At 45.3% G+C, this 16,861-nt stretch overlaps 1 protein-coding gene across 5 annotated transcripts in view; it reads left to right on the top strand.

Moving 5' to 3' along the window:
• Positions 1 to 16,861, top strand: part of wge (BAH domain and coiled-coil containing protein winged eye) — a 48,411-nt gene that overhangs the window by 9,455 nt on the left and 22,095 nt on the right. For all 5 annotated transcript variants that reach the window (XM_089071076.1, XM_089071074.1, XM_089071077.1 and 2 more), the window contains exons 2-3: positions 14,637 to 14,861; positions 16,431 to 16,559. In XM_089071076.1, the coding sequence (XP_088927202.1) occupies positions 14,657 to 14,861; positions 16,431 to 16,559 (334 nt within the window). In that variant the 5' untranslated portion in view covers positions 14,637 to 14,656. The remainder of the gene's footprint in view (positions 1 to 14,636; positions 14,862 to 16,430; positions 16,560 to 16,861) is intronic.

The following is a 16,861-nucleotide window of genomic DNA, read 5'->3' as shown; positions in this document are numbered from 1 at the left end:
CTCTCCGTGTGCAATCATAAATAGATTCGAAAGGTATAAGAAGTAGAAAATCGAATAAAATATATTTTCTTTGTCGAAAATGTTTAAAGCAACCGTACGATGGATATTATTTCGCCATTAATTTCCAGAAGGAATGCCCTTTAATTAAGATGAGAAATATTACAAAAAATTATGAAGTGACAAATCCCGCGTCTGAACATTCAAGCCGAAGCTGGATGGTGGCCGTAGAGAAAACGCGTCGAATAATTGTTTCATATCCGTCGCAGCGGGGGTGCAAGTGGATCCTAACGAACACGCCGGAGTTTTCTTGGAGCGAAAATGGAACTCCTAATGATCCGACTACTCGCCGGGGGTCGACGGCAAGTACAAGCCGCTAGACAAGAACATTTGGGAAGCACTCGGCCTGCTCCGTCCTTCGGCCGCTTTCTTAGCTTTCTTAGCCCGGGCCGACCGTCAATCATTTAAGGGACACTATTCTGCCTTCTCTGCCTCATCCCCGTTCCCCCGTCACTCCTTTGATCCTACCCTGTAATATTGTTCCTCCCCTCCCTTCGGCTTACTCGAAATGTCAGTTAGCTTGGCCGCCGCTGCGCCATTCTCGCAGATAGGTACACACGCTCGCCTTCTCGATTTCGCCTTTGCCCATCGTTGTCGCTTCCGAACGACGATTAACTACTACGCTTTTGCCAGCAGCAGCTGCTTCGCTCCTCCTCGTAAAACTGAAAATATCAGCCAATTATCGTATTTCCTGGCAACGACGTTGATAGCGCCTCCGAGCGTCGATCTTTTCGCTTTTTTCGGAAGTTTCCGTGCTCCGTGTATGCGGCCCTCGAGCCCGCGACCAAGTAACACCAAGAGGGAAAGAGAAACGACGAGAAAAGAGGAGAGAAGAACGGAGAGGAAGAGAAAACGTGAAGCGAAGTTGTTGTACACGGAACTCGAAAGTTCTCGGACAGTTTTCCCGGACTGACAAACTTTTTTCTTTCTCTTTGACCTTCGAACTAGAATCTTTATAATAATTATCAAGGCTTCGAGAAAAGCACGCGAAAACCGAAGAACCAAAGGGAAGATGAAGGTACACAGCACACGCAGATAAAAAAAGGTACAAGGTTTCGTTATATTCGTTTTTTGTTTGTATTGTGAAATATTAAATGACAATTATCTTGTTGAGTGAAAAGCTTCGTTATCTGTGAAACACAAATGTCTCGATATATGGATCATTGCGAATTCTGCTTGTTTTGTCTTCCATTTAATATTAATTCCGCTTCGGTTTCTTCGTTTTCTCCGTCTACGCTCTAGCGATGTAAAACAGAAGGAGACGGAACGAATCTATAACTCACGATTAGTTAATTTACACCGTGCGCCCAACTAGCCTTGGACTAGACGTTATTTTGCAGGAAAATTGCGATACAAGTTGCATTATTACAATAATAATTATCAGAGATCTTTCGAGATGTAGAGGTACAAAGTATTATACGGAGAAGCCGGTGAAACTATTCAGCCGCAGCAACGATAAAAGTTGCAAGACGTTATTTCGAATGCTATTTTGACTATGGCGACATAGGCAAGCTTAAAACAATAATTTTACCAGAGAGATATTGTTAACTTGCAGAATTGATAATTATTGTTGCAATTTTTTTTCGCTGTCGCAAATTTTTCTCGATATTGGAAGAAAGCTTATCAAAGAATTGGACAATATTGCTCCAATTTTGAAGAATATATCTTTGCTTTAAAATAAAAGCAATGGTAAGTTTAAAATGAAGTTTGGTTAAAATAAATCGCATATCAAGGATTGATTTCTTACTTATTTGCATTTTCCAAGTTTAATTCGAGAGACTTCTTAATTCTTGATATCGAGTAATCGCTATCTCCGAATAACTCGTCTATTAAAATATCCGATGTTTTTCTTGATTTGTCTCATATCTTTGGGAATTTCGACATCCTACCTGATATCTGCGTATAATGACAAATAAAGTAGTACATCGTGACCAACTGTGTAATCTTAATTTCGCATACATCAACGAAACAAAACCTCACACCCGTCGAGATTAATATTCTCCACTCCCCCTCCCCCTCCCCTAACCGATTCACCCCTATTTGTTTTATCCGAAACAACAAGTGCGCCCAGTTGGCTAGGTAGTTGTGCTAAAAATTTGCTCTATCGACTTGAGGGAGAAGGGGAGAGCCAGCAACAATCGACCTGCGCGTGACGGAGCGGGAGAATATGAAAGAAAGGACAAGGAGAGAGAGAGAGAGAGAGAGAGAGAGAGAGAGAGAGAGAGAGAGAGAGACGCGGGGCAGAGGAACAAGAAGGGGCAGGATGGAGATAGCGCAGGCATGCAACAAAAGTAGATATCGCAGCGTGATATCGCTCGAGCGCGCTTTGCCTGTGTGCGAGGGAGCAAGAGCGAGAGAGGGAGAGAGAGAGAGAGAGAGAGAGAGAGGGAGAGAGAGAGAGAGAGGGGGGGAGGAAAAGAGGACGAACGCGGACGGTGAAGAGCAGGGCCTGGCTCTGGTCGAGGGACAGAGAACTGACGAAGAAGAGGCCCGTAACCGCTGCGACATGCATAAAGGGTTCTTATAGTCGACAATTTTTATAATTTTTTTAATCACATTTTGGAAAATTTAGGAAAATTTACATAGAAGAGGTTTCGGGAATTCGAGGAAAGTTACTTGGCGAACTCAAAAAGATTCCTCGAGTATTGTCAAGATTAAAAAGATATTGAATCGATATCACATATCTATACAGAGAGAGCTTATTAACTAACAATTCGATTTAATGATCTACGTTTTTTGAACTCGTGTCGTTATTTACATATCGTTATTTACATTATTATTTTTTACTAGCTATATACGGATCTGATGAAAGGCGAGAGAAAAGAAAATCTCGCAAAATGTCCCCTGTTAATCAGCACGATCATTCCAGCACGGAATCTCATTGCGTCTCTCATAAATTTTTATTTTTTTCTTTTTTTTTTTTCAAACTTTTTTCTTTTTCACTCGTAACTGCCGCGGGGAATCGAGGATAAACGTTGAATTCTCAGGAAAGAAGGTACCGCTATATTTTACTATTACGTGGCAACTGTCTACTTCTATCCCTTTAATGATCCCGATGTCACTTCGACTGTAACGCTGCAATCTCGGTTTTCTGATCGAAGAAGGAAAACTGCGTGCAGAGAGCGAGCCAATCCCGATTTAACATCCATGACCTAATAAGCCTCATACCCGCACCGGCATCAGGAAGAGACGGACTCCGCCGGCGCGCTATTCGTCATTAGGCGGAGTCCGGCGTGCCGTTTTTGTTAATTATGCTTATGCATTTTTTTTTTTAATCGGCCGCCGCCGCCGTCGCCACCGTCGCCGCCGCCGCCGGGAGAGCTCTACCTTGCTCCAAGTCGAGCAATTAAGTGGAATGGCGCAACTGCGTGGAGTAACCTAGTTGTGTGCCTTATCTCGCATCGGCGGCGTAGCGTGCGAAACGCGTGTATCTCGTTGGCGCCATCTTTTTTCCCCTTGCGACGACCGACGCGGGCGACCGTTTCCCGCGATCGTGGATCGTTTTAACCCCGTTCGTTTGCTCCTATTCCGCTTCTCGATGGGATATTTTTTTTTCCGTGCCTTCTATAATATCATTATCCTATTACATTATTATCTGACTACGCCATGATGAGTTTCCCTTTAAAGAAATAAATAAATTATTAGACGTTGAATTCGCCGATAAAGAATTTAAAAAATTCAAATACTGTAATAAACTAGTATATATATATATATATATATATATATATAAAAAAAAAAAGAATTATATTTTATTGAGACTTACAGACTTCGATCGAAATGAATAATTCTGAAAAATAAACAATTTTGTATCTTTTTCGACGAGATAAAGAGGTGGCGAAAAAATGTGGCGTCTTAATAGATTGCTTCGGTATATCGATATAGTTTAATGCGATGAGGGGGTGAAGAGGGGGGAGACTTCAGACGAGATCAAACTGCATTCCCTCGCTACGTGCAGCCTACGATCGCACCTGTGAATAACGAACGCTACTCGCAACTACGTTGATCTGATAAAGTCTAATCACCCCGTGGCGAGCAGGGTAGATAGGGTGGTAATGTCCGTAGTCGGATGCGCTTTTCGAGCCGACGCTAAAGGCGCTTTTCCGTTTTTCATGTCGACGTCGGGAAGCGCCGGCGGCGTTCGAGGATGCCTCGTTGCGTCCGTAACTTTCCGCATTGCTGAACTTTCGCTAGGAAAACGCTATTTTCAAATCTTATCTGAGGAAGAAAATCGGAATAACTTGTCGCCAAGATCCGGTGGCAAAATCAAAATTCTTTCGGTGAACTTTTAATTTAAACCTTAATTTAAACGCATATGGTAATCGCGCGAGAAAAACAACGATAGTGATGATAATTACATACTAATGAAACTTTTGATTTGGACACCAGAATGCCAAGTCTCGCTTCCGAACGAGACCTCCGCTCGACAAACACATGAGTCAAGCCGCAGCATATGGGGAATCATATGGGGATGTTGAACCACACGACTCCGCCGGAGATCCACACGACACTATCCCCACCCGGGCAAAAAGATAGAGACACTCGGCCGAGGACTCGATTTTATCTCTTTTCGACGCTGTCCGTCATAGCTAAAAACGTTCGCCGCCTGTCCCCTTATTCACGCGTGTAACCCAATTTTCACACGCTGTTAAATTCCGCCGAGAAAATGAGTAAGGAGCGCTCCATTAGGGATACATAAATAGCCAAAATAGCGGCTCGGAAGTTCCGTCCTTCGTGGGCGAGCAAATCGGAGAGTCTCTCGCGCGTCTCGTAAAGGTACAAACCTTCCTTCCTAAAATCCGCCCCGCGGTAATTTCCGTCACGCAGACGCGTGTATTTCGTCGAATGTACCGCACGCAACGCAATTCGTATGGGCGTGCTGTAGGTCTTGTTTTTTTTTTTTTTTTTTTTTTTTTTTTTTTTTTTTTTTTTTTAACCAAGTTTTCCCTCGCTTTTCGCTGATAATGCCGAAATGACGACGAACGGTGAAAAATCATAAACGAGTGAAAACGAAACGCACCGTGCTACACGGCAACGACAAATAATAAATCGGCACTTGTCCGCAAGAGGAAACGTGGGGGAGGGGGAGGAGGAACGCGAGAGGGAGAAGAGAAGAAAAAAAACAAAGGCGAGGAGGAAGGAGCAAGTGAGAAGGCGATAGAGAGAGAGAGAGAGAGAGAGAGAGAGAGAGAGAGAGAGAGAAGAAGAGAAAAAGAGAGGAGGAGAAGAGAGAGAGAAAGAGGAAAAGAAGCGTAGCCTCACCTCGAGTAGAAGAAGAAGCGGACGAGGAGTCTCGTTTGGGAGGAGAGGCATAGAGGGGAGGAGGCTGAAAAATTCAGAAAGACACCGAGCAAGAAAAGGAGGCAGTGAAGGCATAGGGGAAACGAGGGGAGAAACGAGGACGATGGAGGAGACGGGGGAGGGGACTTGGCGGAGGCGGGCGGAGGCGAGGGAGGCAGAAAGCGCTCTGAAACTCGTTGTTAAAGCCGATAGAGCGCTACTACGGGCCTGTCGGCCTTGCTCGCCACCGAGCCGAGCGTATATCCCCTTTATGACGAGCGGTAGAAAAAGAAAGAAAGAGGTCTTTCTATCTCTGTCTCTCTCTTTCTCTCTCTCTCTCTCTCTCTCTCTCTCGTCCACTTCCTATATATCTGAACGCGCGGGCGCGCAGATACGAGAGTTCCACCCATCTCTCTAGCCGCGCGAGCATATATACGGGGTGATCCGTGAAATCGTGACCGACCGATCGATCGGTTTTTCGACGCTCTTTCCTTCTTTCTTTCTGTCCCTCCCTCTCGTCACGCTCGACGTCCGACTGCGGCTTCGAGACGAGTGCTCACGATCTTTTGAGACTGGATTTCGACAGTAAATTGCTCTAGAGTCGATCCTTCTTGAGTGGTAATGCGGAAGTAAAAATAGCTGTCGTCGAGGTAGAAGTGGTTGAAAGCGAGATACAATAAAATAGCGAGATCTTTCTGTTTATTTAAGTTCCAGCAAATTTTACTCTCAGACCATTAATTACAGACTTAACGCATAGATAGATGAAACGTTGAATATCGACCGGAACTGTCGATTGCTGTCTCTTCCAACGGAAGACGGAATTCCATTGAGCCCAAGTCTTTGGAACCAAGCCTAAGATTTTCAGAGCACCCTGTAGGCAGCGGAGAGAGGGGGGACCTCCCGCCGTCGTTAGAATCTCGAAGGCGTCGGTCTCGGCCGCGCGTTAGAAACGTGAAGTCGGAACGTACGTTTATTTGTCATATGTATCGCGGCCATGGTTCTGGGTTAGGTCTGGTGCTCGGCTTCGGGTTAAGTTAGGTCTAGTTTACTCCAATTTACGAACGGCGGGCAGTCGCGCGGCGGACAGGGGTGTGGGATGGCGGAGGGAGGGGGACAGCGGGAGGGAAGAGTGCGGCCCGAGGGACTTTAATTCCCTCGACGTGTACGGGGCCCGATGGTTTAAAAGCGCTCCTAAGAACCCGCGGGCCTTTATGGGGGTATGCCAGAATTAACCATTAACGTGTGATTGTACTGACGGAACCCCCGCCGAAACTTGACACCGCGATCTCTCCTGCGTGCTCGGTGCCAAGGCTACGTCGGCTACGGCCGATGTGAAACATAGACCGACTTGTTCGATTGGTCTTAACCGAGCGCGGCCGAGGAAACGGAGTCAGTCGAACTAACACTATCGCGAGCAACGAAATTAAGTTGGCACGACGCGAGCCACTCTTTCGACAAAATAGCCATAAATCGTGAGGGACTGAAGAAAGTCGAGCTTTACAAAAGCTAATTTTCCACGAGAGATAGAGAAATACATGTAATACGTGTAACAATGTGATTGTATGTGTACGTTACATTATTGAAGCTATTTTACGGTTAATACACGTAAGATTAATGACACGCACGAGACGAGAATCCTTTCCTTAAAATGTCATCAAAAAGAAAAAGATGCAGTCGCGAATGCTTCAAACGGACGATAACAGGCTATACAATAAGTAACGATCATTGTTGCAACATTGTTTTTTTTTTTTTTTTTTTTTTGTTGATTTTGCTTATCCGATATTAATCGTTCGATATCTTCACTTTTTCCTTTCTCCTTGATTCAACGAGCAGTTGAAGGATAAGACGTATCGCTTGATACGGCCGCTGTAAGAGATTCCTCGCGAGCAACGTGCACGATTGCGTGTTTAGCAGACGAGGAATCTCCGGTGGGGCTCGACGAGTGAAAGAAAGGAAAAGGGAGAAAGGGAAGAAAGGGGAAAACGCCAACGCCGCGCGGTGCGGAGTCATTTAATTCGGGTACACCCCGTAAACGCGGCATCGCATCGCGGGCGATGGTGGGGCGCCAGTTGCCTAGCGACCTGCCCCGGGAAGCCCTGTAGTCCTCCTCGGGCGCACTTTGTTTGCCGTAGCCCCGAAAACACAAAGCTTTTACGTGCCTCCACGTATACGACCAGGCGTAGCCGGCCGATCGCGGATCGCGACGCAGATAACGACTGACGGAGGGTGCAAGAATGGTGCTCGGTACGCTTAACGGATACTTTAAGATTTGACTCGAGACTCGCTCAGACTCAGCACTCAGCACTTTCCGTGATTTAAGTTCAATTTCTTAAAAATAAAAAATGCGATATTAATATTGTATAATGATTTATGTTATTCCATGTTTCTTCTGTAAGAAGATAAATTAAGACGAATTTTTATCGAGTCAAATTCTCTCGGTCATTTTGACAAGTATAATAAATTTCGTACTTAGAATAAATTTTCGATTAATTTGAGGATTGTAATTTAGACAAATTCGTGTCGTCGAATATTAAAGAAAAAAGGAGAAATATGAAGCGAAGTATCGTGATGACGGATAATAGTCCGAGGTCGTCTCTCCATCCCCTCTCGTTCGGGTGAAAGTTTCGCCGGGAAAATCGTGCGGATGGATCCTTGATCCTTGATCCACGGCTGTTCGCGAGAGTATAAATGGAAAAGCGTGCGAAATTTCAGAACGGCTCTCTCGTCCCTTTAAAAGTCAGTCTCGAATGCAAATTACTCGTGCGAGCTGTCGGTGCACAGTTTTTTTTTTGTCCTCTTGTGAAACAGCTCGGGTATACAATCAGCCCTTAGACGCGCGATTTCATCCTATATTGACAACTTGATTGCCATGTCGTATGTGTATAAATAACGTCTATGCATCCTCGAGAGTTATGGCACTCGCCTAGATGGGACGTCTATATTTTCCGCTTCATTTCCGTATTCGTCGCTGGTATATGAAATGAGGTAAAATAAAAAAAGATGAACAATATAAAAAGATAAAAAAAAAATGAAGGATATTATATAAGCGGTAATCTTTTAATATCCTTTGATGGGGGAAAAATCCCTCAAAATAGATACCGTAACTTTCAAGAAAATGTGCAAGTGCAGCTCGTATACGATCGCCCGCTGGCTGACTGAAAACTGTTAACGAGCGATCACCCTATCGAATCGCTGGTTGCTGCTCAAACGGCGTGTAACGAGAAACCGGAGTAACAACACGCGTGGAACCGAAAGTAGAGTCGCGTGGAAGGAAGTTCGGGGACTCACGGGAGGCACGTAAGCGGTGCCTGAAAACACACAGCGATTCCTTTCAGAGCCACGTATTCCGTGACTCAATGAAGAGATACCTGAAGAGTGTCTTTACACACGATGACAAACACGACGCGGCGAATATAATCGGGCAACTCGGATGCAACGCAAAATACATTACTCATGACGCTCTCTCATCTACCGATGCTGACCCTGATTCTAGGAAAGGGATGAAGGAACGTATGGACGGACGGACGGACGGACGGATGGACAGCCGGGTCCTGGAATGCTGCGCCTAGCTTAAAACCCTCATATACCTGTCCCTCTCTCACTACTACTCACTCGTGTATTCACTCGTTCTCCACGTTGATCTCTCGATCTTCTCGTTCCCTCCTCTCCTCCTCGCTCCTCCGCTTTGGTCTTCTCGCTCGAAGAGAGTTCCTCCCTCTATCTCTTTCTGGCTATCTTCTAAGCCAGAGTTTCTTTCTTCTCTTTTCGTCTTTCGCCGTCCTCCCCTCTGTCCTCCCTCTGCCTGGCTCTTGCTGCGTCGCTTCTTCCTCCTTCGTCTCTTCGTCCTTCGGTCCCCTCCCCCTTTAGTCCCCCTGTTCCTTCTCCTATACTATCACGGTCTCTTTCCTTAGCTTCCTGTCTTCCTTCGACGGTGCATTTTCTGCCTTCTTCGGAGATCGCCGCTTCTCTCTCTTTTCGGTCTGCTCCTCTCCCCAGTTTCTTCAGCTCGAGGTTCTCATTTTGTTTACGACTAGGAGAATTTTCCGACTAGGAGAATTTACCATTCATTACGTTTCGTCAAATTTGCGATTCGTAACAACGAACTCCCCGGGCTCCTCGAGCTTCATCCTTGAACGTCAAGCGGAAGTTAAAAGTATCAGGAAGATACCTCGAATCTACGTAATGGCCTTCGACAAGCTTCGTTATCTCATAACAGAAACAAAATACAAGCTCAGAAAATGTACGGCGCTGAAAAATTCCTCGGTGCGTGTTCGAGAGGTTTTGTTCGATTCGGCTTGCTCGGCCGGCCAGGTGTTCTGGCAGTGAGCGAGCACTATCAGCGAACGCGAGATCCGTGGGTCGAGAGAAGGACCGACGAAGGAGCCGGAGCGCGTAGGTGAAACAGGCGGGAAAGGCACCGAAGAAGGACGGAGAACCTGTCCTCTCGAACTGAGCCTTCTCCTCTCGGGCCTTCGCTGAAGAGGCTTAAAGAAGGCCTTTAGGACTCGGCCCCTCGGACCTTGGTTTATAACCACGAACGCGACGAACGTTGTCGGCTGTCTCGAGCACGTTTCTAATCACGTCAGAATAATTTTTAGACGCAAAGCAGAGATTCGGCGTAGCGGCGTTGCGAAAAATCGCCGAAAATTCATCCCTTTAAGGTGGTGGTTAATGTCCTTGAATTGCTAAGAAAATGGATCAAACTGCTGTTGCACTGCAGCTCTGCTTCCCAAGTGCAGTTTTCTTTATATCGATCAATTTCTTAAGAAAAAAAAAAAAAAAAGAAGAAGAAAAACGATGGAATTAAAGTCCACTCTGTTGATCTTTCCGAGGAAAAATGGCATCTTCCACGCGGTGCGTTGTTAGAGATCGGAAATTTCGGCCCTCGAAATAGCGTGGGGCTGTGTGTGGAAATGACAGCCGGCTCGGCTCGGTCGCCCCCATCATGTCGTGTGGGGGAAGAGGGGTGGCGCGCGCGGGAATCCCGGCCACCCTCTTCCCCGTCGCCTAGGCTGCATATATCGACCCACCGATGGCGAAGCAAAGTGTGCACGACCCCTGACTCGCGTACACATGAGGAAGAGAGAAAGGAAGAGAGAACGACGACTCCTTAACCCTCATCTGCGTTGTCACGAGGGTAAAATTTGACGGACCGACGGATATCGTGGTAGGCGTCGGCTTGGCGATCGCTTATCGATCATTCTCAGCGCGGTCGCCGATAACGCTATTGCGAGAGAACTTCAACGTGACCGATGAATAATAATCGAGGGAAGATAGAGAAGTTCCGAGAAAATAGAAGAACGTGAATAGAAAGAACGTGCGTATCCCTTCGATAGCGAAGAGATAGATATCAGGGGAGAAAGAATAATCTCTATCTCGGAATTAAGCAGGGGAAGGTACGAAGAAGGACGATTCTTCAGGAATATTCGATCTTCGCGTCCACAGATTTTTAATCACGGATCCCTTTCGTACGGGGCAGAAAGAAGAAGACGTAGAAGGAAAAATCATAAAATCGTCACTTTTTTAAAAAAAAAAAAAAAAACATTCTTACGATACATAATCTTCTTCTTTCATACGAAGCTTTATATAATCACCAACATCATTACATCCGCCGGCCATCAATTAATGATAACAGAATTAAGTTTCACTGTCTGTGGCGCGTACAGCGATGTTACTTGAGCTACGCGGTTGTCAAACGAAGCGGAAGTTAAAAAGCAAGATCCCCGCTGATTACGGCGTAATCGGAGTCGCCAAGGAGGAAGCTTGCGATAATCCCGACCCCGTAATTCTCGTCTCACCGATCGGGAGGAGAGAACGGGAGGACCGGAGGAGGGAGAGAGGGAGCGCGAGAAAAGTCGAAGGTGTCAGATTTTTACGAGCACCTGTTCACCATTTTTCCCTCCGCGTAGAGGGCTCACGTCGTCAGGTAGATAGCTCGTAGGGCCCCGCATAAGGGGGTACCCTATCGACCTGGAAACCTGTTCTCCCTGCTCTCTCTTCCACCACCCTCTCGCACTCTCCATCCCTCTGCCGCGGCCCCCGGCCACTCCGCCGCCGGCGGCGGGAACGATGGAAATGAAAAATTAGGCCGTTGTCGGGACCTCGCCTCCTTTGGAACCCCGTCTCCTCCCGTCCATCTCCGTGCCTCGCGCACTGACTTTTTCGTCACCGCCATTTATTTATCGCACGCCGACACGTACGTACGGGGTGTTTGTAAAACACGCGGCCGGGTTTTCACGCGCGGAGCGCGCTCGAGCATACGAGCGAAGTTTTCAGAGGCTTACGTCAGAAAGCGTCCAATAAAGAGTTCAAAGGATCGTTTTTCATTTGATCCATTTGTTTTCGATTTCCCAGAAATGTTTAATATGATTCCGATCGCGTATTCGTACGTTTCAAAGCCTAATCCCTGTATAGCGCGCCTTTCAACTTTGATCGTTTATATAACTAAAAAAAAAAAAAAAAAAAATAAATCCCTCCGTATGCTTTTACTAAAAAAAGAGAAAAAAAAACTCTATACATATATAGAACAGACTCAAGGTGAGAAGCCTGAGGCAATCTCCGCACAGAAAAGTAATTTCCACCTATGACCGTTTCCGGCTCGGAGGAGAAGATTGCCGCGTCAATTATATCCCGCGTCATCGTATCATCGACACTTTCGTTTAATGATTTACTCGTACGCAAGTCTTCGGAAGTCCGGGAGATAGACGAGATAGACAACATACCCGCGTCCCCGCTGTACGTCGCTGTACGCGCGTCTCGGACACCGCGTATATGCGACGAGCCAGTTCGCTCGTCCGAAATGGAACTTCAAACTTCGAAATACGCGCTGAAATATTCTTTCGCGCGTATGAGGAGGCTCGTGAAAGAGAGGCGGCCGATCATAATAATTCGCAGTCGTGCGACTATCGGCGAGCGGGCGGGCGCGCGCGCGCCACGTGTATTCCTCCGACACGGTGTATACCTGCGGATTGACAGGTTATTGGCGGTCGCGGTCGCGTTACTGCACGCGTGCACGCGCGGCAACGAGGGCGAGCGCGCCTCCGCCGCGATTCCGAGTGCGCGTAAGTAAGCGCCTGTGCGCGTAAGCGCGCGTGCACGCATGACCGAGCGCACGCGAGGGCGCGTCAAGGATCGCGATTAACTTTGTTAACAACGCGCGGCTCTCGCCGTTGTAACGCCGCGGAATTGTTTTCCTGGGATGGAAGCGGCTTACGCGAGTTAGCTCGCGCTAACTCGTTGCCTCCTCGTTGTCGCCTTACTTGTTCGTTGTTACGGCGGTGGGCGTAACCGGAAATTAATCTTGAACCAAACTGGAAAGCGACGGACTTTTAATTTCGCCCCCGATGCGGTAAATTCCAGCTCCGCACATATTAATCCGCGTTTTTTTCCTCACTTACACCACGTACGTAACTCGGCGTAACTTTTATCCCGAAAACCTGTAATTCCCGTGGGTACAGATTCATTAACCTGGAATTAATGAGAGGCGCTCGACGTGAACGATGCGGTCGATCTAGATCTTGCGCCACTGGGTTTTCTTCTCGTGGAATTCTTTCAGCTCAACCGTTTATACTTCTAATGCTCCGAGCGTAAAGCTAAAGTCTCTTTCCGTTATTTATGTCTTAATTAATTTGATCCTCCCGCTCCCGACTGGCGTGTATAAATGTACTTTAGGAACTGTCGGTAGATAGTGCACGGCAAGAATAGTTTTGCTGGCAAATCTAAAAATTTGGCCTGAGAATAATTTTGTTGGATCTTTAAAATTATGTATTACGATATGTTCAAATTGATTGGTGAAAGATCAAAAATTTTGGCAGTATTATTATCATTAAACGTTTAAGCGTCCTAAATAATTTTGATGATACATCAGAATTATTTTCAGATCTGTATCCGACCAAATTTTTAGATTCGCCAGCAGATTATTCTTTCCGTGTCGAGCGATCTAAAATTTACACGGCGGTTAATTCGGAAACCTTAACAAACGAGATATCTTTGTCGATAAATTGTAATATTGAAAAATCGCGAAAAAAAGGGTTAAAAAGGGATTAAATCGATCGAGCTTCGAGACAGGATATATCGACTGCCCCGCGCGTACCCTTAGGCGCGTCACCCTGTATATCTAAGAGACTACATTATGCTTGCCGACCTGTTGCTACCCTTTCCTACCTTGCACCCTTCTACTGTTCCTTCCGACCTAATCCACCCGCCGTTACGAAACGAAACCCTCCTGGTCTCGTGTGCGCCTCTACTCATGTACCTTCTCGCTCGGCTCATCGAAGTCGTTCTATATTCTTTATTTCGGACTCCTCCCCGTTTTACTACCGTCTCGCCCCGCCGTTTCTCTCTTTCGACTACCTCGTCAATCCCGCAATCTGCATATTCCGTCCCTCCGTTTTCCCCCATATTCCCTTTCCTCCTCTTCTCTCTGTATTTTTTCTCGATATTTTTTTTAAGCTCGTCAACCTTTCTTTTCCTCAAAGTCGACTTTCATACGAAATGTTGAAGATATTATGATGACTAGTATGGCATTGATATACGGATGATATTGTGGCATCGATACTTTCGACTCGACTGGTTTGAAAGTATAAGCAATTTCTCGTTTGTACATTGCGTCGATGCTAAACGCGAACTCTAAACGAAGATTTATAGGCATAGACGTCTGCGACGGGTCTGTCTACAGGGTGCTCCGAAACAGCGCACGGAAAGAACACTTTTGCTGAAATATCTGAAAATTTGGTCGGATACAGATCTGAAAATAATTTTGTCCATCCATCCATCCAAAATACGTAGAATATTTAAATTGATTGCTAGAATATAAAAATTTTTAATATTATCATCATATTTAAATCTACACAATAATTTTGATAGCCCAATAAAATTATCGATCAAATTCTTACATACTTCGACAAAATCGTTCTTTCGGTGCAGATCGTAATATTAATGGAATGTAATCTTTTTTACCTTTTTTCAATTATTTATCAAAGCAACAATGATATCCTATTCGTGAACAACTTCGTGAATCGATTTTCCTTTTCGACTCAGGTTCTTACTATACTTTCTTTTATCAAGACATTTAAAATCGATACAATGAGAGCAAAATGAGAGCGAAATGAAAACGGCAATGATGCTTTCAAAAATTTTAAGAAAGACTTGACTCTTTAACTTTCCTCGACTCGACCCGAGAATTGACGATTGAAATTGAACGTCGCTCGGCCTCGGCCTCGGCGCGGGCCTTGCTCGCGCGCACATTTGCCTAAAATTGAGATTAATGTCGTGTGTTTTTTTTTCCGATGCTCTGATTGCAGCCTCGGGAGGGGGTGGTTCGATGTTGGTCCCTCCCGTGGCCCAAGGTGGGACCGGGGATCGTCCCGTGGGGGACACGGTGGCACGGGCTCAGCAGACAACCGGCCCCGCTGCCGCTACGACGACCCTATGGCCTTTAGCACCTGCGCAGCCCAATCAGGTTCCCAATCAACAGTCCCAGGGCATACCACCTCTGGCCGCTACGCCTGCGCCCGCTCACAATCAAGGTTCGCATTACATTATACGTATCAATCATCATTATTATCTCGCAGCGGCGGCAACGATCGGAAATTGAACTGGGCTCCGAAAGGATTCGAGAGAGTCCAAGTATCAAGAGTATTCGTCCCAAATATATTGCGGTGCTGTCGATCGAGTCCACCAATGATCTTTCTTTCGCTAAAATAACGACCGGACAGCCGTGATCGCAAGATTACTTTATGTCAAAAACGCTGGATGGACAAATCTTGATTTCCAGTCTCAGAATTCTTAATCCTTCCTTCGAAAGATACTTAATATCGAATATTCAAAATGCAAAAAAAAAAAAAAATGCAAAAAAAATGTTCAATTGAATTTTTTGTTGAGGAAAGATTGTCACGTTCGGTGACAAGAGAGTGTCGCCCTGTTTTTCCTGATACATCCAGTATATGTTATGTAATATTCACTATTGATCAGAGGTCGTTCACGCTTGACGTGTAATACGCTTATCACGCTTTATCAACTCGATATCACGAATTCGGGCTGCATGAGAGACTCCTCGCGCGCCGAAATAGCTCAGTTGGGACGTAGCGTTAGACTGAAGATCTAAATGTCCCGGTTTTCGGCAATGATCGTTTTTGTCTTTTGTCTCCCATACGATGCTTTTAAAGATATGAAAACGCGAGGCTTTCGCTCGATCAGTTTCCCAAACGGAACAAGAATTTATTTCTTTTTTTCCCTTCCCTCTTCCCCCCCCCCAAGTTAGCGTTTATAATTCGGTATTACGGTTTAATTATAACATAATTATATATGAACTGCATTTTGCAGCGTTTATCGATGTATTTGCCTAGACGATTGATTACCGTCCGCTGAAAAACTGGACAAGTTGTATTTCATAATTATTTACGCTTTTACAAAACTAACCCGTAAACACGAGCTGTTTGTTTTGCAAATAAGTCCAGTTTCGAGATATTACGAACTGCGATGAAATGCGGATACGAGCTGCATTGTGACGCATTGTGTTTAATAATTCCATATTAAATCTTGTATACGGGACGTTTGAGCGTCACACGAAAATCAAGAGTGATATAAAAAATTTTGATTATACATTTTTGAATCCGATGAAAAAAAGATACGCGGAAAATACTAAAAATTTTATATCCAACAAAATTGCATTGACCGGTGTTACCAGTCGATACGAAAAAATATGATTTAATCCAGGAAAAATAAAACATTTTAACCATACGATGCAAGAGATAGATCTGTATATAATATATTCTAGTATCGCATATGTTGATTCACGTATTACAAAAGAAGGAAAAGATACGAAGAAGCAAAATATTGGATCTCGTTCCATTCTTCACTTTATAACAGCTAGAACTGCGTCTGCGAAGTAAAGAAAGAAGATCTGGGATTTTCCCCGTTTTTTCGAAATGCTTGAGACAAGTATAATAGTTAATGTCCTGTTTATCTGTACGTGTCAATGCATTTTTTTCAGAAGCGTATATTATTCGCAACCCTAATCCTTAATAAGAGATCTCATGAATTATTTGACTTGAATTAATCATTAATTCTTTGATATTTCAACGATGATGTTACAGGTGTGAATCGCTACGGATCGCTGTACTCGTTATTCACAGGGGGTGGCGGGGGCCCTTACGTCACCGCCACCCCCAGTACCCCCGAGCAACCGATGCCAGCGCGGGCTTATCACGCGACGACGCATAAGGGTAAGTTTACGACTTCCTCTCTTCTACATTTTCTTCGAAGGCCACTCGAGGATAACCCCTTGTCGCGAGCGCGACATTCAAGTTTTACATTTTACAAAAAGGACGAGCAATGTAATCGCTCCCGTTAAATGACGCTGTTAAAAATTACATCCCGTAAAGTATAGAGTAATCGAGAATCTTGGGGGATTTTGCGACGAATTTTTGTAGCAATTTCTCCTTTAATTAAGACGTCTAGAGATCGTTATACTTCCCGCGTTACGCGCGATTCAAGATAAAGACATTTCATAAGCCGGACTTGAGGT

The sequence above is a fragment of the Pogonomyrmex barbatus genome, unplaced genomic scaffold (genome assembly GCF_055798465.1).
Source record: "Pogonomyrmex barbatus isolate J1 unplaced genomic scaffold, ASM5579846v1 scaffold11, whole genome shotgun sequence".
In the NCBI taxonomy this organism is placed as follows: Eukaryota; Metazoa; Arthropoda; class Insecta; order Hymenoptera; family Formicidae; genus Pogonomyrmex; species Pogonomyrmex barbatus.
The sequence above is the reverse complement of the archived record's forward strand: the minus strand, read 5'-3'. Positions and strand labels throughout refer to the sequence as shown.